Source organism: Xenia sp. Carnegie-2017, unplaced genomic scaffold (genome assembly GCF_021976095.1).
Source record: "Xenia sp. Carnegie-2017 unplaced genomic scaffold, XeniaSp_v1 HiC_scaffold_1, whole genome shotgun sequence".
Lineage (NCBI taxonomy): Eukaryota > Metazoa > Cnidaria > Anthozoa > Malacalcyonacea > Xeniidae > Xenia > Xenia sp. Carnegie-2017.
Window position 1 is genome coordinate 8,859,091 of NW_025813402.1, and position 22,581 is coordinate 8,881,671.

At 35.9% G+C, this 22,581-nt stretch overlaps 2 protein-coding genes and 3 long non-coding RNA genes across 6 annotated transcripts; 2 read left to right on the top strand and 3 right to left on the bottom strand.

The window, feature by feature from the left end:
- Positions 1-1,986: 1,986 nt before the first annotated feature.
- On the bottom strand, positions 1,987-2,933 carry LOC124444157. The gene is made up of 2 exons (XR_006947862.1): positions 2,577-2,933; positions 1,987-2,219 (listed from the first exon to the last, which is right to left on the bottom strand). It is a non-coding gene; the product is annotated as an uncharacterized LOC124444157 (long non-coding RNA).
- Positions 2,934-3,172: 239 nt separating this feature from the next.
- On the top strand, positions 3,173-4,947 carry LOC124444146. Its single transcript, XR_006947849.1, has 2 exons — positions 3,173-3,654; positions 3,730-4,947. It is a non-coding gene; the product is annotated as an uncharacterized LOC124444146 (long non-coding RNA).
- On the bottom strand, positions 4,876-17,530 carry LOC124444118 (polynucleotide 5'-hydroxyl-kinase NOL9-like). Of its 2 annotated transcripts, XM_046994707.1 has the most exons (16): positions 17,391-17,530; positions 14,530-14,593; positions 13,929-14,246; positions 13,728-13,796; positions 13,145-13,238; positions 12,030-12,120; positions 10,903-11,000; positions 10,773-10,806; positions 10,156-10,292; positions 9,736-9,883; positions 9,597-9,668; positions 8,525-8,684; positions 8,350-8,418; positions 7,693-7,756; positions 6,573-6,700; positions 4,876-5,402 (listed from the first exon to the last, which is right to left on the bottom strand). In XM_046994707.1, the coding sequence occupies exons 1-16, from the start codon at positions 17,405-17,407 to the stop codon at positions 5,232-5,234; spliced, it is 1,734 nt and encodes a 577-aa protein (XP_046850663.1). In that variant the 5' UTR covers positions 17,408-17,530; the 3' UTR covers positions 4,876-5,231. The 2 variants fall into 2 exon arrangements, with proteins under 2 accessions (XP_046850663.1, XP_046850669.1); XM_046994713.1 differs by lacking the exons at positions 4,876-5,402; positions 6,573-6,700 and adding an exon at positions 6,704-6,784.
- On the top strand, positions 6,700-8,962 carry LOC124444150. Its single transcript, XR_006947851.1, has 2 exons — positions 6,700-6,930; positions 8,552-8,962. It is a non-coding gene; the product is annotated as an uncharacterized LOC124444150 (long non-coding RNA).
- Positions 17,531-18,237: 707 nt separating the features above from the next.
- LOC124438643 lies at positions 18,238-19,068 on the bottom strand. Its single transcript, XM_046988820.1, has one exon. It carries the CDS (start codon positions 19,066-19,068, stop codon positions 18,238-18,240), a length of 831 nt encoding a protein of 276 aa, XP_046844776.1.
- Positions 19,069-22,581: the final 3,513 nt, after the last annotated feature.

A 22,581-nucleotide genomic window follows, 5' to 3' on the forward strand; every position in this document is an offset into this window, starting at 1 on the left:
TCTTCACCTGTCAGTACAGAAATTGGAAAAAGAAGCTTTTATACTCTAACGGTTGCATTTAACAAACATAAACAATGCCATATTGACTTTTTAATTTCTACTTGAACATAAATTCAACTTTTTATAGTGCCTCTTGATAGTTTTTAAGCCTTTCTTTTATGTATATAGCCATATTTGTTATTTTGTTTATATATATACATATAAATATTAGAGCTTTCCGGCATGAAGAAACACGAATTTATAGCAAATATATACAGGACAATCATTTGAGATAATCAACCACGTTCAATAAATTTCAAGTTAAAAATTGTTTACAACATAAAATTTTGTTTGAACCAAACTTTTGGTTACTCTGCTCTTCATAAGTTTATTTGACAATGAAATGGCTGCACAGGAAGAATTCGAGAGCATGATGTGGACATTAAAATATTGAATTTTTCGAAGAACAACAACTACAGCTATATGGTGTTATTTTCATTTTCGGCACTGTTTGTTTTTAAGTAAAGACGACATCACCTGTTCTAGCATCAAATGTAAAATATGCTAAACGCGACAAAGCTCGCAAAAAATCGTAAATAGTCTAATTCAAACTTGAAATATCTAAACAAAATCAGCACATAAAAGTGAATACACGCGTTAAATAAGCATGCAAAATAAAGTTTTTGATAATAATAATAATTTGAATCATTGATAATAATGATTTAATCAAAGACCAAAAAGTTGGCTTTTCTCCAGCTGCCTTACTTTCCTAACATGTAGGCTTTGCTCTCTCTACACTCGTAGTCTGGTCTGATAGAAATCAAGTATAAGATGTATAGGTGACAGGGCAAGAAGAAAATCTAGGAGAGGGATAATCTTCCAGGCAATATATAATAATATCCTTTTTTATCAACAATCAACATATATCGCTTATTATTGCTCGCAAATCCTATGACTAGTACATCTTCTCTAATACTACGTTTTTCAATCAGTGACGTAGCAAGCTCGAAAGTTTGGTCGGGCTATATTTTTGTTCAGTCTCTAAAGATTTCTAAAAAATTAAATAATTCTAATGATGCGAAATCTACATATAGCACGAGAAACTTGCCGGCTGCAGGCTCTTGGCCAGCATCCACAATGTACATTTGTCTGACAATGGTCAGTTATAAACGTTCGCTACAGCGACAACTTAAGATAGATGTGAACATGTAAGTTTCAAATTGTAAACGTGTCACGCACAACCCATATTGATTTACCAAACAATACACAATCGTTCAGATGCATACAGTACAAAGAGTTAGTACGTGCACACATTCATTTGCAAAAGGTAAAGTATAAACAACGGAACAAAGCGTCTGAACATATCGCTCTATGTGAGCTGATGAAGAAAAGCAATTGGATTCTTGATTCGATTTGCAACAATTATCGACCCAAGTGGGTACATTTCTCCTTCAGTTGTTTAGCACGTTCACCTCTGAAATGGAGCTGGCGTTATTCATGACTTGTAATTGACTACCAACACGAATGAATTGAATGATTTTAAGCGCGATTTACCTTGAAATATTTACCGATTATTTCTAGGCGAGGACATTTGTATCTTTGTTGAACGCCTAAGTAACCACCGAACGCAATCACATCACTGAGACATGAGTTAAATTATAAAATATCTCTCAAATATTTTCTCCTCTCTTTTGTCTCGAATATTGAGTTAAAGATGCATATCGCACTCGACTTGTGTTTCGTTTTATACAAAAGAAAGTTGGTGAAGTGACGCATCGGCTTGTCACAAGTTCTTTCATTAGAAAATCTTTCATTTTCTCTATTAAATTTAGCATTTTTAATAAGAAATTACAGATTATTCAATTTGGAGAGTACAGCACGTGTCTGTTATAATTATCGGAGTATTGGCGATTTATTGATTCATGCGATTAAGGTCTGGCAGATAGAATTTGCGGCCGAGGTCTCTCACACAAAGTCCCCCGGTGTTTTGACTTGCAGACTATTTTATTTTAATAAACGAAGTCTCTTAATAACTCTTTTAATGACGTTTTCAAAATCGAGATAAGCAAGAAGATTAATCTCCTAACATTGCTATGGCCAGACATAAAAACAAACGATTGTTCTCTAAACATAAAAAACGCCTAATACCCGTAAAGATTCGTCGATACTATCGTTATGAAGAAAGCAAGCACATTCTCTCTCCTCAAACAAACGCCGAACTTCTCTACCACTTAATATCACTAGTAAACATTTGCGCACAACCAATATTGCTTGAAGTTTACATAAGATTCAATCTCCCTTTCAACAATGTCTGCTATAAGCGAAAACAACCTAGAAAGGTTGAACACTTTCGCGAACAATTGAATCAATCGTTATCATGATATTTTTATACGAATCCTGCCACCACTTGAAAGAATGGCGTCGAAAATCTCTAAGTATTCAGTTTGTTGCTGATGTAAACACGCTATAGAAATAATGATGTGATTATCCTGTATAACTCTTCTTATTACCCGTGATGACATCAGAGATTTTAGCTGTCACACTTATCATGAAAAGTATAAATGTTAAAACAATAGGAACGCGAAGTAACTATATACTTACTGACGTTGAAGTTTCTTCAAGCAATTTTAAACAGCTTTCAAAGCAAGCAACTCTCCTGTCACTCCGTCCAGTTGCAACTGAAATTGTAATCGACAGAAATAGAAAGACTGCAAAAGTCATGATGAGTGCGAGTCAATAGTTCCAATTTCCAATATTGAAGTTTGGTAAAATCCGTTCTCGTTACGTGATTTGTATATGGTATATTATATGGACGTCATGCGCCCTACTCACCCAGGAAACAAAAACCTTTGTACGTGCAACTGGCCGACTCGTTATAAAAAATTTACATTTTAATATTCATTATCATTGAAGAAAATGATGACATCGGTATTTCACTTGTGTCATTGTGGTTAGAATCAATTAAGGCGAGAACCAAGCTCTAGGTTTGGGAAGCTAACCGAACACAACAAAACGAATAAAAGCAACATTGACTTGTAGGCAGCATCCAATCAAATGAGCAAATACTGCCATATAGACTAATGACTACGGCGATATTGTGAGTAATAGACGCTATGACTGATCGTCATCCTAACATTTTCCTTCTAAATTATTCAAGTGATTTCATTGAAAAGCAAACAAAGAGCAGGTATAGCCATCTATTTAATTGATATCTTCGGAATAACGTAAAAAGTTTGACAAATTAATACATTTATCATTCTAAACAAGTCATGACGACCGAGTTAGCTATATCATTTATCTTAACGACTTAAGAGATTAAGGACGGAAAAAAATTTCATGATTTATTTTGACGTTATGAAAGGGTCGTTGTACTGTTCTCGAAGTATGATTTCACTAAAATGTGCTGTGTTTTACGCTTTGAGTTAGGCACTTGGACGACCTTCAGGCTGGCATCGTGGGCGTTTCGTTTATGCAAGAACGACATTTCCAAATTCCAATGTACGATAAATTTTACATGTAGATAAATGTAGATATACGTAGTATATGAATTAAAATAAAATAAAAAGCAACTTCCAACTTCTCGAAAATGCACTAAAGAAAGCGTAACTACGAATGAATGAAAATTCACGATTTATTGAGTGCTAGCAAATGTATCATGATGGCAAAATTGTCCTTGTACGTTATCTAATAAGTAGAATCATAACAACTCTGGGCTAATTACAACGCACAACGTGATTGCCAGGAACACAGTTGAATTCTCATAAATGCTACGGGTGAAATGAAACAGTCGGAAAAGTAGCTGCTTTTATTCTTAAATCATTGACTTAATTTTGACTTTGGTTTATGCCAAAAATTTCGTGAAACATCTTATAGTTGTTTCATCAGAGCGGCGGTGCAGATAAAATTAAGGGGATGATTTCATCATATGCCTATTGGGTACAAGTTTTTTTTCAAATTGGAGGATATTTGATTAAAACGCTCCACATATTACGCGTGCATGTGCAACTTCAATATGGGGTAGGGGTTAAAACGAAAATTAAAATAAAATTTACCTAATAAATAATTTTACCTGAAAATATGATATAAGTTTAGGGTTAGATTTTGAGTTTCAATCATTGCTCAAAGGCGCTCACACCCTATCAAGCCTGCAACCTCCTATTCCATAGCGGTGCATACCTGGAAATTGCAACCCCTCGCATTTTGCAAACACTTTAGACATAAAAGTAAAAAAAAGCAAAATAAATCAACACAAAGCTTTTTGTACCATTTGTGAAGCTGCCAAATTGCACGCACTTCCAAATCACTGTAATTTGCCTGTCCAAAATATAGCCTCTTTGCAACTTCACTGCAAGCCGCCGCTGCACCATCAACCCTAGTCCTTATGTCTACGCTGCTAAGTCATTTTTTTAAGGAAACTCAATTGTATTTTTAACATGATTATCTATCATAAAACTTTGATTATAAATACAACACTAACCCTAACTTTAACCCCAACCCAGCCCCCCAATCGCAACGGCCTACATGCAATAGTCTAAAACTAACTATAAACTACGATCAAAAAATTATGCACACATGAGAAAAGTATGAAATTTAGATTTCCCAGAGAAGTTTTTCAATATTTATCGATCAGGTTTTTTGAGCAAATGGATTAAATGAATTACAATAACGAATGAGCATAGCTTACTCACACTACGGTTTTAGAGCTATTAGGGCTAACTATTTCGGTTACCTCCAAAAAGAAAACCAAAGACTACCTAGCTGCAACGATTGTAAAAGGAATGTGGTGAATAGTGTCTGTTGTATGTCACTGGAATGAATAACCAACTATAGCAATCCTATATGTAAGTCATGCCATCGATATCTAAAATTTTATTTTCAAATATTCGTAATGAGGTGTTTTTCGTGCAGAATGATTTTATTGTATTTCTCATAATTTGGCGTCAAACAAGTTGGAGTGAATAAACCAAAGAAAAATATATACTTCAAAAATGTGCTATCAAATCCAATTGGAATCGAATTTAGTTCACGCTAGCGGGAGAAGTTCGAGTTAACGCTGTTCTACTGTACTTTGAACACTTACTTTGAAGTTTGAGTTAAGAGTAGATACTATGCCTGAACTCGGGCTAGAATTGATTTTATCTATGTAGGGCATTTGTGGTCCACAAGTTTCATGTTAGTTCATGGTTCACAAGTTTAAAGTTAGATTATGTCATACTAATTTATGTTTACATGATAGGGCACAATCCACATCATTATTGATCGTTTTGCACAGCAACATGGGATACTTGGTCTAAAGCTTTCTTTTTTAATGGATTCGGCGATTTTTGTCTCAATAAATTATATCGTACTCTTTTTTGTCCAGATCCTCTGTGATTGAAGGTAAATTCCGACGTCACGTACGGCAAAGACCCACAAGACTGACTCTAAAAAGTAGAAATAGGGGAGAAAACAGTTCGTCTTTGAATATATCAAACATGAAATTTGGTTCACACATGCAACGTTAGCATTGAGCTATAAAGTGCCTGTATCACCTTCAAGGAAATAAGCTACTTACATAGAGTGGACGATTTTAAGAACATTTGCAATATAACTTAAAACACGAAAATTAGATCTTCCTTGACTTTTTGGGCCTCAAAGTTGGCTTTTTTCGTGTTTGACCGTGAGGTACTGTGACTGGATCTAGTTCACTAGACGCGACGTACTTTGGAGAACACGCTGTTTTTTAACGCTGTAGTTTATAGTGCAATTTGTAGCAAAGTCAAGGAATTCATTTCTTATTAAACTTGTGTTATATTGTTCACTTTGTTATTGAATCACACTATATAAAGCAGCGAGTTCTCTAATGCAGGTCACGTCAGTGAACTAGATCCAGTCACAGCACCTCACGGTCAAACACGAAAAAGCCAACTTTGACACCCAAAAAGTCACGGAAGATCAAATTTTCGTGTTACAAAACATATTACAAATGTTCTTGAAATCATCAACTCTCTCTACATAGATTATTTCCCTGAGGGTGATAAAGGCACTTTAAGTGGCCGTAACTTTCAGACAAGGATTTGAATTTGATTTTTTTTTGGGAGTAATTTCACTTCTATAGTGAAAAGGATTCGTGTCAATGTTCTTCATTGCGTGAAGATATCCTATGTATATAATAACTTTCCCATGTTTTATTGCCACTGACTTATTGCCCCGTCTTTTATTATTAAGAGTGGACATTTTTTTGAAACGCTCGACGTAAAATGTTTTTTGAAAGTGTCTTTGATAAGCTATACACCTTCTGTTGACATCTACGTCACGGTCATATATACAGATCTATTTTGATCAAAAAGAGTGCACGCAAGATCATCGACTTAGAAAAGAGTCGACTCCAATTTTGCCCCCCATTTGAATTGGGTGACAATACTTGTGCCAACTACTGACACCTAAAACGCCTAATGCTAAAAATTCCATGTTGTATTATAAAAAAGAAAGGAACGTTTTTCAAATACTATACGAAACGCATATTAAGCTATTTTAGGACAACTGCATGATGTTTTTTGGTATTAAGATTTCTTATATTTCTAGGTAAAATATATACGCACAAAGTCAGGTACCTTAAACATGCAGTCCAGTATCTCAAGTCGTCCCTTCAACAAAGTATACACATCGTTGAAATTTTCTTTAGGCTCGGGGGTGATGAGATACACGATTTCTTTTGCCACGTCAATGTTTCGAACAATGCCTAAACGGACCACGTGAAAAGTTTGTGAAACATTTTCCAAGACAAAACTTCACGCTCAACGTCGATCATGTTGATTGTAATGGGCTATAAAAACGAAATGTATAGCTGACTCGGTGGCGAAATTTTTGCAATCGAAAAACTAGTGAATTTCCACTTCAAAAACTTATGAACAAAGTGTAAAGCGATTTGGTTTCCACGTGATTACAAGAAGAGCATACAGAAGAGCCCAGGTATTGCAGAGAGAAGGCAGCTTGACAGTTGTCCATTTCCAATATGTTATCACAATAGTCTCGCAACATTTCAGCACCACATACCACTGATCTCGAAAGAAGACTGGATCAAGCAAATCTATATTTGTAGTAAACAAATTTCGCCGCCATTAGTAAGGACCAACACATCGAAAGATCTTTTAACAAAACTATGGAAAACATAGCAACACATGGCCAAATTATGCTTTAAGATAACGCAAAAGATGAAAAACTACCTTTGTGGCGATAGTAAAGCGAGTCAGAAAGAATAATCGGCAGTATAAAACAAAACGCATACAGGTTTCACTCGGAATCACTCGTAAAAAAGGCTAGTAATTTTAAAGGATTGATCAGTTTATGATCGTAAATGAGATCATTTAATCAGTTTGTACTTCTGAACTACGATTCCAACAATTTTAGGTTATTCCATGCAGTTGTGGGCTTTTTTCCACAGTTTTTCCATACCACAGTAGAGTTAACGATGACAAAAATCGCTGTATTTTGATCATAATTTCATCATATTTCATCGTATTTTTAGCTCTTCTATAAACTTATTTATCTCTTAGTTATGTTCATGTTGTTACATGTTGAAAATTCTTGATTATTCTCGTATAAATCCACAATATATTTGCTCCTTATTTTCGAAAGTTGGTCCCTTAGTAAAGGCGGCGCTCCTTATTTTTTGTCTTCAACGTTTGTGCTAGATGCTTGATCCAGTCTTATTTCGAGATCAGTGCCACATACCTAATCCAACACATTCTCCAAATCGAACTTCATCACCTAAGGATTCCACGTGACTTTTACGTGCCTAGAAAAAGATGATCATGCTTGAAACACGCAATGAGTATATACCACTGAGTTATATAAAGAGCTGAATGTATAAAGAGGACTGGACCCGGTTGTCAAAAACATGGCGGGAATGGTCTTAATGCAACTCAATGGTATATACCATTAAAAAATACATCTTCATAATTTTGATTTATTCATTCAATCGGCCTTAAAAAAGAAACGTGACTATTTTTAAGATTTACTTTTCTCGATACGTCCTGTTCTTTGTAAAACTTTCAAATTCTGGACTGACAAAACTCTCGTAACGTTTGAACTTTTACTCCAAATAAGGAACCATATTATGTAATTTGGTTCAGTTTTAAAAATACATGTTTCAGTTTTGCGGAAATTATTTGATTAAAACAAACAAAGACAAAATTTTAAGTAGAAGAGTATAAGCAATCATGTGCAGTTAATTACAAAATGTTCCTCAATAAGGTTTTCGAGCGTCAACATTTACTATTGCTAGCTCATTAAGCAGAAACTATGTCAATTGACACATAACTATGTAGATTTTTACGAGGAATCCATCGCCTTTAACACAATTTATGGTAGTTTACATGTACGGCCTACCTCTGTATTCTTTCTAATAAGACCTACTATGCTGCCAATAATTGACTTCCAAAGGTTATCGGGGGAAACCTTTTTAAAAGCAAACGCAGTTGATTATAGTAAGTATACAGTCTGCTACGACAACTAAATGAAACAATTGACAACAATATTTCTGGAATTTTGTCGCTCAACTTACGTCATCGTAGATATTTTGAATTTTTAGAGCAGAAATTGGAATAGAATATGTCGCAGCATGGTTTTGGATGTACTCTTGTAAAGTAAAGGAACTTGAAACATTTTGATGCATACCAAAGTAGGATAGAAGGGAAAGCATCCGGAGGTCACTGGCTTGCACACTTGATCGAAGCATAAGAAACAGAAATGTGTTCATGACGCAAAATGTTTACTACTCAGAGCGCACAGCGATTCTCATACACGAAAAATTATACTGCTTTTCATGCTCATCATGATTTCATGGCAACAATGAAATATAAATACTGTTTGTTTTAACAGACGAATGATGTCCATGAAATCATACTAAGAATTCAAAATATGACGTATGCAAATCTTTCAATGGCATGTAAATGTATCGGAAAACTTAATTAATTATGGAATAAATCATGTTTTTAGCTGATTCACAAGCAACCATTCTGCTATAAGACTACCGTGATCCAATAAAGGTGGTGTATCTACGTGATGAATCAATGGGATATTTCTTCGATGATTTATAGATCCACGGCTCCTGATGATATGACAATGACATGCAATGTTTGCGAGAAGACCATGATTGTGACCAAGGATATACCGGGCAGGAAGCAAATTCTTAATATAAATATCAAAGCTCAGCATCAGTACTGTCTGATGATGTCTTGAGAGTCAAGACGAAACGTTACGCTTCTAAATAAATATTTCTTTTCATATGTTATTTTTGCATTAAATGGCTCTTTTAAAAGCATTTTGCTGGGCTTTGATATTTATATTAAGAAGACCATGATTAAACGAAACGTGACGACAAAATAAACATCAATGTTAATTTATAGTTCAATTAATGTGAAACTGCCCTGCAATAGCGATAGAATCCCCAAAAAAGCAAAAACTTCTATACTAATTTATACTTACCTATGAAGGTATCAAACTGTTGGTAAGAAAATAACATCCCTTAAAATTTGGGCAATCTTGACCCCCACCCTCCCACCCATTTCCTCCAGTGCTATTCGAAACACATACAAAAAAAGATTTCTGGTATTTTATTTAAAAAAACAACATACCCTTTTCTTGCTTCACAGTCGTTTTCATACGCATCAATTTGCAAAACGTGAGGTAAATGGGGAACAGAGAAACTGAAAAAAAAATAACAAGTGTGTTTGCGCGAAGACGACATACACGAAATGACTTTTCGCGCTTCACCTCTCGTACGTCCAGCCTTCTTGAGTGGTCAAAAAATCCTCAGTAAAAACAGGGAGATTTTTCGTGGCTTGGCTTGGGGAATTTATCTGTATTATGTGAGTCGGCTGAACAAGTCGAATGATGTCCAACAATATACGAACACCCAGACCTGAAAAATAACCGCTGTTTATAATTTCCATGACTGACTTCCATCCTTCACAATAGTTCCCAGAGTCGCAAATCGGAAGCATTACATTGAATAATAAGTCATAGCTACACATATGTTAATATCAGAAATTCTATTGCATAAACAATCTTACTGCCACAAATATTTGAATTAAATCACAATGGCTACGACGACTTTCATGCATACACGCGTGTATGTCACGTTTAAAACGTGTCCATTCATCGTACTTAAGCACACGATATAAAGCATACTACCCTTGATCCAACCACAAGTGTTAATTACAAGCGGTTCAGCAGAGCAGCTTTCCTTGTAATATTCATGCAATAAATACACCATTTTTACATAGGTGCTAGGGTAGTCTTTCGGAGTGATATCACCAAAGAATAGGGCTCTGAAAGACGTGAAAAAAAACAAGTGAAAGTGGTTACATATCCAGTGGTGAAGCCAGCCCGCAATTTCGGTCGGGTTTCTTCAGTACACAGGTTATCACTCACTGTAAAAACAATAGATTTCTGCAGAAATAAATATCAGTAATGATCTCTGAAATTTTACAAAGCATGACCACCTTTGTGGGCCGGCTACACCTTCGTACTTATCGAGTCAATCTCCCGTTGCAACGAATAAATATGTGTTGAATCACTATGCTGTTATGTAAAAGACAAGTTTTTTTTAAATATGGTAGAAATGCGTCCACAACGTATGATGCGATTTTCAGAATCAGTGATGAACCAACACAAACGTAATTTCATCTTTTCCTGCATAGCATAGGATACGTTATAATAAGTCTTTCAAAAAAAAACTGAAGTGTTTATCAAAGCATAATTAGGTTGAACCACAAATTCCTGTCATCAATTAAGCAATGACCACATACCTTTCAGACTTTGCGAGATGTGTAAATGGTGGACCTAAAAGAAGCAAACCGAGGAGAAACACTTTGTTAGAACAACAACTCCTGAAATTGTCTTCGTTGTACATTATTGTTGAATATTTAACTAACTTACCAAATATGGGCGAATTGACTTTGACAAGAGATAAAATTCCCGGTGGTGTAAACTCCGTTTGCCCAACATCTGTTTCCATAAAATACAACGAGCTTTGGCTGAAACATTTGTGAGAAACAGAAACGTTAATCCAAAATTCCATGCCGGACGGTTCTTGCTAGTGTTGGATAAATAGATTCGCCCGAACGGAGAATTCTTAAAAAAATGTGTGCAACTAAATCTGCCTTGAACAAAAAAGAAATAGCCCTTCGTAAATTACATCAAGGATGGAATTATTGCGGGGATGGGTGGGTTGAAGAAGGTGAACACAAATCCTAGGCTTGAGCTTTGGTTATTAGGGGGGAAGGGGTGACAATTTCCCTAAGAAACGTCAATACATCGAGAAATCACTCATAAGCAATTGTGATTGACGGAGCACACTTCCAAAAAAATATCTCTCTCAATCATTCCATAAGAGTAGCAAAATTTGTGTAACAAAACAAGGCACGGCAGCACCCACAAAGTAGGCAAAAACTAATTTAATTAACTAGAGAACTCTCCTACAAATCTTGATCCGTCCCTGAATGACATGTACGTCGCTACTATAATCCACACATGGCAAACAATATTTCACCAAGTGGATACACCTGGTCAAAATGTTCCATTACTTGATTTAACAATGCTTTTGCGTAATAGCACAGAATAAGAATATACAGAAGAGTCACTCGTGTCGGAACCTTTGATGTTTTTGTCCTCGCGCATGTCGTGCCGCGCATGGTGGGCGCCATTATTCCAGCCAGATGATCAGGGTTTTAGACTGTTTTCAAACTTTTAAAATGATCCGAAGTCATTTCTTAAGTCAAAATATACTTGAATTCATTATTAAGTATTGACGTCATGTAATTTTAATGGTTGGAAACAAGTGAGAAATCCTAATCATCTGGCTGGAATAATGGCTGACATGTGGACGCGTTGAACACCTTAGTGACCCTTCAGTATAATCATTATTCTGTGGTAATAGAGAAATTGGAGCGAAGTTTCGATGAAATAAGAACATCACGCAATTAGTTAAAACAACACTATAGCTACCAAACATGTGAAGCACATCCAAAACGATATTTGGTATAATAACAGAAAAGAAATGTTACTTGTTCAAAAAGTCATTCATCAAGTATCTTGCAAAAGTAGATTTTCCAACATTTTTCCCACCGCAGATAAGGACTATCGGTGTTTGGACATCTATATATGTATAAGAAAAAGAGTACTCGAACATTGGAGAAGTGAAGAAAAATCAGTGCAGAGGCCAGCCGCCACAATCAGTGAAGGAAAAAGAAATCGTGAAGTATGCTACCTACAGAGTGATGGGCAAAAGAAACACTACATCGTACCTAACTACTTAACACTAAGCGTGGCGTTAAAAAAACAGGCTATAAGCAGTAGCAAAGCCACCTTGCGAGTCTTAGTCTTGCTACGTGAATTTCGGATCATTCATTCATTTATTTAGGAATACATTGTTTTCACAGAGAGCAAACACAAAAAAATCACACAAGCAATTTCATGAATATGCTTTATGCCTAGCTAACAGGATGTTTTATGCAGTCATTAGACTATAAAATGAAAAATATAGGACAACCTTTTTTCAGTGTATGGTCACAAGAAAAACAGTTTGAAAAATGAAAAAAATTCAATCATCACTGATCAGTGACCGGGTCGTCCGTTAATTGGAGGAGGGTGTTTAATAGGTGCAGTTGAGTTCAACTGATTTCTTTTGTAAGCGAATCACTTAAGGAATTAGATCCCTGATCAGTGCAGATTATGCTGTTTATGCGTAGATACATAAATGTGTCACACAAACATTCGTCCATACAACTGTTGCTAGGAACCATGATTGAGATGCTGATTAGAAGACAAAGATTGTACCGGCTGGCCGAAAAGTGGACATAATGAAACATGATGACTTGAACCCGTGATCTTAACAGTATCGAGGCTTGAATGAGCCACTTGCCTTATGCCTTTTCCCATCGTCCACGCTTAACACCGTTTCAAACGTCGAATCTCCCATGTGCCGAATGCATTCAAGACAATAGAAAATGATACCGATTTGCTCCTTGTCTTTTCTTTCTTACGTATTCGGCACACGTGAACTTCGACGGGCCTAATGTTGAGTATATCTAACATTCAGCCTTTCAATTGATAGGAAATCACTTGGCCGGTGAAAGTCTCCCTCTACTAAAGAAAAACCTGCTTGGAATGAGCATTTTACCTGCTTGGTTAGAATGCAATTGAACCATCTCAGATAATTTCTTCCATGTTGGGAAAATTTTCAACGACGAACAGGAATTTGGTAATTCATGGAACTAAATTACGAATAAACAGTCAAAATTTCACGTAATCACACTGACCGCACCATGCTATAAAGCATTACACAGGCAGTCAAAAAGACCCGCTTTTGATTTGTCTCGTAACGTTGATTTTTGAATAATGATGGTTTACCACGATCCAAAACTAATATTGGTTTACTTAACAGATATGCCATGTCTAACTAATGCAAAGCTGTGATTAAAACAAGAGAAAGGTGCACAGGGCCACAGGCTATCAAATGTACTATTGTTTTTTGTTGTGTAACTTGTATCTAATGTTTTGGCACTTTGTACCAATGTTTTCTTATTAAACCGTTTTTTTTGCTAGAGTGAAGTTCTTTCTGACTGCATGTGTAGCTAAATTCAAATAACCGGTTAGGTTTTCAAAATAGCAATTGCAACCTTTCACAAAATTTTTGAGATAAATCAATTGATTATAAGGAAATGCGAAGAAATTCTATATATTGCAGGCATTACTGGCTTTACCAATGTAAATCCTAGATCGCACGTTACGTCGTGAAGCTCTTTCTGATCAGATTCAAACTCCACGGAATCCTAAAGGTAAAAGAAGATTTATCAATATTATATACGATGTATATTATATACAACTTCACGCTGTTCTCAAAAAGAAAACACAAGCTCGTGATCTAATTGTCAAGTATACTAGCAACTCTCGATTCTACTTACAAGTACCGAGATCACATCAAAGAAATCACCAAACGGAAGCTTTGACGTCAACCAATTTGCTTTGAAGAAGACAACACATACGACGTCGTTCTTATCTTTGAACACAGTTTTAAGTTTAGTTTTTACGTCATTATCAAGTATTTCGGACAAGAGTTTGTTCCAACGTTTGAGGGGTCGACTCAAGGTACATTCAACAGTAACAAGATTTAGTCCCGAGGAGCACACGCGATGCCATTTTTCGTCACATATTCTGTGCCCGTGAATTGAAATAGATCCCGCAGCTATTTTCATATCAACACAGCCATGAATATAAAACACCTAAAAAAGTCAATCGAAATAAATAATAAAAGATAATATTAAGGATTAAATGCCAGGCTTAATAACATACGTACGTACAACAAACTCACTGACTTGTACAACACAATATTTTTCGGATATTCATAACAAATAGCACTGTTATACAAAAAATTTTGTATTCAAAACTTTTAGCATTGATTATTTGTTTGTCTAACCAATGTTTGCTATTGAATGAAATCCAAACTTAACGTTTCCTATACATTTGTTGGTTCATCGAAACAAAAATATTTGTAAATCTATTTACCGGGCAAGATCTTCTTATCAAGAGAACGCAGTCTGCAATATCATTGGTCGGTAATCTAAAAATACTGGATAAAAAGAACTTCTTAATTTTACCAACAGATACCATGCAATTGGATGTAATAAATCATCTTCATGTAGATAAAGTGTCGCCGATATATCGAGATTCTTGCATTTTATGAACTAGCACATAATTGATTCATAATGTATGCCTGTTATTCTCGACTAAATGAATGCTCATTTGATTAATCCTAGTTAAAATCGACAAACATCCAATCATTTATCGAAAACACACTAAATGGGACATAGTACACGTGCATTGTCCATCAAAGGCACGTGTGAAATCATGGTACTTTCACTGCTGCATTCAACCACTTCGCTCCTTAGTTGGAAAAAAGATAATCTCAATTTGTCTTTCAGCCTCTGCTCTAAATGTTTGCTACAGCAAGCCATCTTCTCACTAATAAATCTGAGTGCTATATCCTCTTGTGTCAAACCATCTTACGTCATGTACAATACACATAATACGTCACATACGTCTCAGTCAATACACATAATTTGTGGTCTTCCTCTGGCCTCTCATCTGGCAGTTCAAACATCCGCATCAACTATACCTATGTGTACTCAACATCCCTCTTCTATACATGACTAAACCAACTAAGCCGGGCGTTAATGCCTTTGTCCTAAAAACATCTTAGCTACATGTGATATACTTCAGATACATACTCATTACTCATTCGGTCTAACAGTGTTACCCCTCAGCATCTTTATTTCTACAACCTCCAGCTCCGTACCTAGTCTTTTTCTCGGTGTCACGGGCTCAAAAATCAAATAACATTGTTGTCTCGCTACCATCTTGAAAATTTTCCTTTCAATCTGGCTGATACACTTTTACCACACAACACATTTTCCACCATTCTCCGCCTGCACACGCTTCGTCACCTCTTCTTCTGACCTACATACGTATTTCATTGCTCTGGAATGTTGATCCTACGTGACGTATATCCGTCCTCTACCTCTGCTTCCTATATTCCCATCGTCCCATTAAGTTCTGCCTCATTTGCACAAATACATTCTGCATTTTTTCGGCTAATCTTCATTCCACCTTATAAGTACATGTATCGTATGTTGTCAAGCAAAGATGACGTTATACGTATTTCTTAGATTCATCGTAAATTTGTGTCATGTTTGTCCTCTGTAATGACTTTGTCTTTTTCATCTTTGTCACAACTATGGCCATCCTGCACACGACCATTTTTAGTACGTTTTCAGTCTTGAGTCACGGCTTTGTTGTGACTTACCTCCTTTAGGTTAGGTCGTTAACAAAAAGGTGCAATGTATCTGTGCGCTACTATCTTGGTCTTTAAGCTTATCCCTTTTAATTTCATTACTGCTATCCCATATATTGTCACCCAACTTAGACTCGTATGCATTTCATGTCCATTGATCGCACTATATACCCTCTTGCTCCTATATGTACTTTGTATCACTTCATCTGATTCCAAGTTTCAAGCCCTATTACCTTTCAACCTGGTCTTTAGAACACACATGATCTATGTGCTACTTTTCACCTTTAATATCATGTACATCAACTCTCTAGCTTTTCGTTTCATTTTCATTGTCCCAAAAGTCAAAATCTCTAAGTACTATAAGTGCTAAATTGATGCTTTAGCTCTTCTAATACTAAATGCGGATAGAAATTTTCATCAGTGCCTTGCATGCTATCAAGTCTGGTGGTAGTCATTAATTGTTAACCTGCCCAGACTGATCTGGGCCAGGGGCTATTGGTAATTACTAATGATAATTTTCAATATGAAATTAATAGGAAAACATATAACTCTTTAACACAATACTTTGTATATGTTGAGTTGTCATATTCATATTGAAGACTCGCTTTCTGCCTGGCAAATCTCTTGCCGCCATTGTTGACAAATCACCAAGTCTAGAACATTTATATTCTGTGTTGCTGAGTTATATAAGGAGGACACATGCATAGTTATATATATCTTTGGTAGTACATGTAAAAAGATCTTACTTATCAATCGCAAAATGGACAATATTTCTTTGCATGCTTTATTATAAATTGCTAAAGAAAACTTATTGAATCATGAAGTGGTTCTGAACATCAGACAAAACAGAAAGGTCACCAAAGACCATCTTTAAACTTAGTGGTGTATTGTATACTTGGTAGGTGTACAAGACCTCATTGAATCCTAGTTAAACCTTCACTACGGTCATATTTATAAATATATATATAAACAGACATATCTACATACCCATCATATACTCAGAACTAAAGAAAAAGGATAAAAAAACTACAAACAACACCAAAACTACAACATTACACTCTAATAATGTTAACACGGATCACATCCACAATACACCAAAGCCCATGGCAATGCATTTCACACCATCCAATCACATTAATCCACCCACTAATCCAATTAGTTGCTCTAAGCATCTACAAGCTAAAAGCAAGTGTAAATAGATAATTTCCTCATTCTGATGAAGGCTCGAAGCAACGAGTCGAAAACTCAATAAAATCATTTATAAAATCCGGAGAAACTTTTATTTGTAAACAATATATATATATATATAACCGTACGCCCTGTGTCCCAAGTGCAGGAGTCACCATTTCACTGTGGTGATAGCCGGGAGGGCACATTGTATATACACTTTGTATATATATATATATATATATATATATATATATATGTATAATTTTTCAGTTCTGCTATTTTGAAGAAATAAACGAAAAAGTAGCATTTAATACGTGTGTTCAAAATATTGTCATTTGTGAGATGTCACTGTCAGAGCAACCAACAAAACAATCACCAATTTCCCAACAAGGAAAAGTTTACGTACCTCTTTGCAGAATTCATTTTTAGTTATATGAACAGCAGCAAATGGAATATTTCTCTGGTCTATTAAAGTGTATTTCTCCACATCTCACCAACAACACATTAACACAATAGCGGAGTCACATGAGTTGGTCGACTTCAAATATCAAACAAAACATAATATACGCTATACATGAAGTATTGCCGTAAAAACTATGTTGCAAAGAGTTATTGCATAAATTAAATCAGCCAATTTGATTCGAGAACCTATTTTATGGAGTGATAAATTTTCATATCATTTTACTGTATCATTTTTTATATTGATGCCATGAGAAAGAAAATATCCATTTTCTTGGTGCTAGGGACTCGAGTCAGTGACCTCATGATCAATTGATAGAAGAGGACGCCTCAGGCTAGATCATGGGTTGGATTGGATTATGCAAACCCCTTTGACATACAAACGTATTTCTTCATGGAAACACTGATTACAAGTGGTATATGAGGAAATTCAGGTAAGTGAGTCAGTTTTATAAATACGAATTTTAGTTGGCGGTCTCTTCCCCATGCACCCTGTACCAACGTCTCACTGATTAAGACGATCACTATCCACTGACAGAGCATTGCAGCTCAGAGATAAATGAATCATTGTGAGTCTCTCCGGACCTTAGCTAAGCCTACGGTATGGGACCTTAGCTAAGCCTACGCGCACAGCTAACGCTACAAAAACGCATGGGACGCAGAACGAGCAAATTGGAAGAAACACTTTTCATTATTAGCCGTTTAATCAACAAAAGCAAAATTGCCACAAATATTTACTATGCTGTTTCTATTTACAAGTGGTTTGTGAACATTAAAAAATTACGCATATGGAATTAAAGACGTTGATCACAACCAAAGTTTATCGCATTTTTGTTTGAAAATTTCTTAGACAAGCCTTTGGCATAGCCATCATATAAGCCATGAGATCTAGAAATATTGCTAATGCCAAACCGTCTTTTCCTTCCGGAAACTTTCAGGGCAGAACACACGTGGACATAATTCTTACCGGGAGGTAACTTAGTAACAACATCTCCCTCATTTGCGATTCTTAGAGTGTCCTTACAGCCAACCATATTGACATAGTATTGACGGAATTCTTCATTTCCAATCATTGGTGAAGCAAATGTAATCACTGCATTCGGCTTTCTGTGTAGTTTTCCAGCTGCAAAAGCAGATGCAAGTGTGGCAAGGGCTCCACCAAGACTATGTCCAGTAATCAGGATGGTATAGTCTTGCGGAATGGCTTGATATTCCCTCTCAAACCAAGACGAAATATCGAAATAACGATTTCTAATTCCTCCAAAAACTTTGAGAAGCTTTCTACCGATGCGCACTTTGGACAATTTTATGTTTAAATTTTTCAACCAATCCTTCGACGAATCAGTTCCACGAAAACCAAAAACGGCCAACTTCTGATCGGCATGTTTAAACACTAGAATTTCTGTCTCTTTTTTTTCATAACTACTGCCTTCCCATCCTCCTATACTGCACACAGATTGCTCATTACTTTCTCGATATCCTCCACTTCTTTCTTTAAGACCAATGATATGACCATTCTTAATGTATCTAGCTCCCTTAAATGGAAGGTAAGTTGATTTCGAGACTCCAAAAGCCAGCTGGATGAGTTTGCTCGCGGGAATACCTTTGTCAGCCTTTCCATGCATCAGGAGGACTGAAAGCATGGCAAAACTAAGAAAAAACATGTTGTAACCTTCACGAAAGCCAACCAAATGAAGCTTGCACTTCTACTGTTTAGTAATTAATACATCATTTTATTGTGCTATGCTATTGAATTTTCATGTGCACACGTAATGTTTCTTTGTTTCTTGTCTTAGTGCCAAAAATATGCATGCATGGGATGTAAGTGTAAGGTCTTATTTACCCATTGCAATAAACCGGATTCACTTCGCACGACATCTATGTTTGGTGTTTTGGAACATTCATCATTAGCAAATTTTAACCATTCTACGTAGCATGAATTGCCAGTAGCTTGTCATGTCGTTGCCATTTATAGTTTTCTCTGAGCTTGAAAAATTTGTTGAAGAATGGCAATGTGGTATATTTCTACCAGAGCCTATGGGTTTTGTTAAAAAAAACATAACTATTGTGAAAAATACTCGGATGTAACACTTGAGTACTGCCGTACTTACATGCACTTGTCATTGAACTGTACACTTGGTTGCTGGGGAAAACAAACTTGGAATAAGATAGAAAATTCGGACAAGATAGAGGACACATTTCTGTCGTGTCGAATTCACTTAGTGTTTGTCGTAAAATATTTTTTAAATGACTCACATGCCATGACTCATTTATTTTAGACAATGTATGGCTGTATATATATGCAGTAGCATTTATTCTTTGTAGTTTGTTATACTATAGCAGTTCCAGGTCACGCAGTTCCATCATGCTTCCTATGTCATATGTAGCTGCACGTCATGTAGCAAATAAACAAAAATAACTTTCAAAGTTTCACTTGAAGTAAAATTTAAGAACTTTTCTGACATTACTATTACTCCTAAACCTTCACTGCACATTTTCCACAATGCCTTGCTCATGTTAAAATTAATATAAATTTCTATGGTAGTATAATGATGTATTTCCATTTTCCGTAGCCAGCAGTGGTGTGGAACCACTAAATTGTTAATCTTTGACACACACACACAACTCATCCTCTTTCATTGTGGACAAGACTCCTTTTCCATTTTCATTGATCGCTTTTTCGTACGCGTAAACTGAATTATCATGAAGTAATACAACAACAACAACGTAAGATCATCTCTTTCAATGTTTGATTTGCTTTTACTTTTTATCGCAGTTTGAAGAATGCTCGACTTTGAATTTAATAACACCCAAACATCTAAAGATTCCTGTATAAACTGTGGATATGGCGTGCAATCACAATGTGATTGATGTTGGAAAAAATCTTTTGTGGTATTGATAAAAAGTTCAATGCGTTTGTGTGAAAATTTGAAGTATTGGACATGGATGCGGAAGAGAAATCACTCAAGATGACTGAAGACAATATTTGGGGAAAAATTAATACAATTTAACACAGCTAAACAAATACTATGAAAAGCAGTTTGATTAATAGAATTTTATCGTGCGCATGAAGTATATTTGATAAACAAATATATCCATTCTGTTACTCTTTCATCTCAGTCGGGAATCCGATTTCCAAAAATGAATAAGAATTAAAATTTTGGGTGTCACATTGGAATATTTCTAACGTGTTGAACTTTATAATACAATGTATTATGCGTATTCCTTCTCGTTTCACCAATCCCACTAAACCAGCGACACTGATCACCTTAGTTTTCAATTTTTACCTAAAACTGCGCAAGTGAAACTTAAGACAGTATGAGGAATCGATAAACGTTCAAAATCCTGAACAATAACAAGTAAATAAACTGAAGAAATGGGAAAACAATTTTAGAAATAGGTTAGTTAGAGAGTCATTTTCTTAAGTTTACGTCATGCGACGTCATTTCCGTACGTCATGCTTGTACAAGTATATACGTGATTTGTACCCGAATGGTTTGTCCCTATCCAAAAAAAGCTGCATGAGCCCGAGTAGGACACGCTACCTTGACAAATGAATGTAATCGTTTCTGAGCTTAGAAAAAATCGAGAACAATACATTTTTTATCTTATAAATGATGACTAATCGTGTGAAAATAATTGTTGCAAAGCCTTTACGTCATAATCTTAACGATGAAGAGGACTCCTCAGCCTGGATCATGGACTGGTCTGGATTATGCAAAGCCCTATTGACATACACACGTATGTCTTCATGGGAACACTGAGTACGAGTGGTATATTAGGAATTTGAGGTAAGTGACTCAGTTGTATATATACGAATTCAAGTTGGTGTCTTCCTACCTCCTGCCCACCCTGTACCAATGACTCAAGACAGCCACTATCGACAAATAGAGCATCACCGTTCAGGGATGAATGAATCATGGTGAGTCCCTCCTGACCTTAAGGTATGTAAGTTTCCTCGAAAAATATGAAAATGACGTTAGGGTTTTAGCTCAAGGCTACGTGCACAGGGCTACCAAAACGCATGGGACGCAGCAAGAGTAAACTCAGTGGAGAAACAATTTTTATTTTTAGCCGTTTATTCAACAGAAATAAAATTGCAACGTATATTATTATGCTGTTTACAAGTGATTTGTAAACTTTCAAAAATTACACATGGAATTAAAGACGCCGATCACAACCAAAGCTTATCGCATTTCTATTTGAAAATTTCTTTGATAAGCCCTTGGCATAGCCATCATATATCCCATGAGTTTTTATAATACCATACCGTCTTTTTCTTACGGAAACTTTCAGGGAAGAACACACGTGAACATAATTCTTACCGAGAGGCAACTTAGTAAAAACATCTCCCTTTACTGCGATTCTTAGGGTGTGGTCACAGCCAACCATATCGACATAGTATTGACGGAATGCTTTATTCCCGATCATTGGTGAACCAAATGTTATCACAGCATTCGGCTTTCTGTGTAGTTTTCCAGCAGCAAAAGCAGATGCAATTGTGGCAAGAGCTGCACCCAGACTATGTCCAGTAATCAGGATGGTATAATCTTGCGGAATGGCTTGGTATTTCTCTTCAAACCAAGACGAAAAATCGTAATAACGATTTCTAATGCCTTTATAAATTTTAAAACGCTTTCTACCGACGCGCATATTGGCTAAATTCATTTTTAAATTTTTCAACCAATCCTTCAACGAATCAGTTCCACGAAACCCAAAAACGGCCAACTTCTGATCGGCATGTGTAAACAATAGAATTTCTATCTCTTTTTTGTCATAACTATAGCTCTCCCATCCTCCTATACTGCACACAGATTTCTCCTTTCTTTTTTGATGTCTTCCGCCTCTATCTTTAAGACCAATGATATGACCATTCTTAATGTATCTCGATCCTTTAAATGGAAGATAAGTCGATTTCGTGACTCCAAAAGCCAGTTGGATGAGTTTGCTCGCGGGAATATCTTTGTCAGCCTTTCCATGCATCAGGAGGACTGAAAGGATGGCAAAACTAAGAAAAAACATGTTGTAACCTTCACGAAAGCCAACCAAATATGACTAAATTGAGCTATAGCACTTTTTTGTTTAGTAATTAATACATCATATATTGTGCTATGCTATTGCATTTTCATGTGCACACG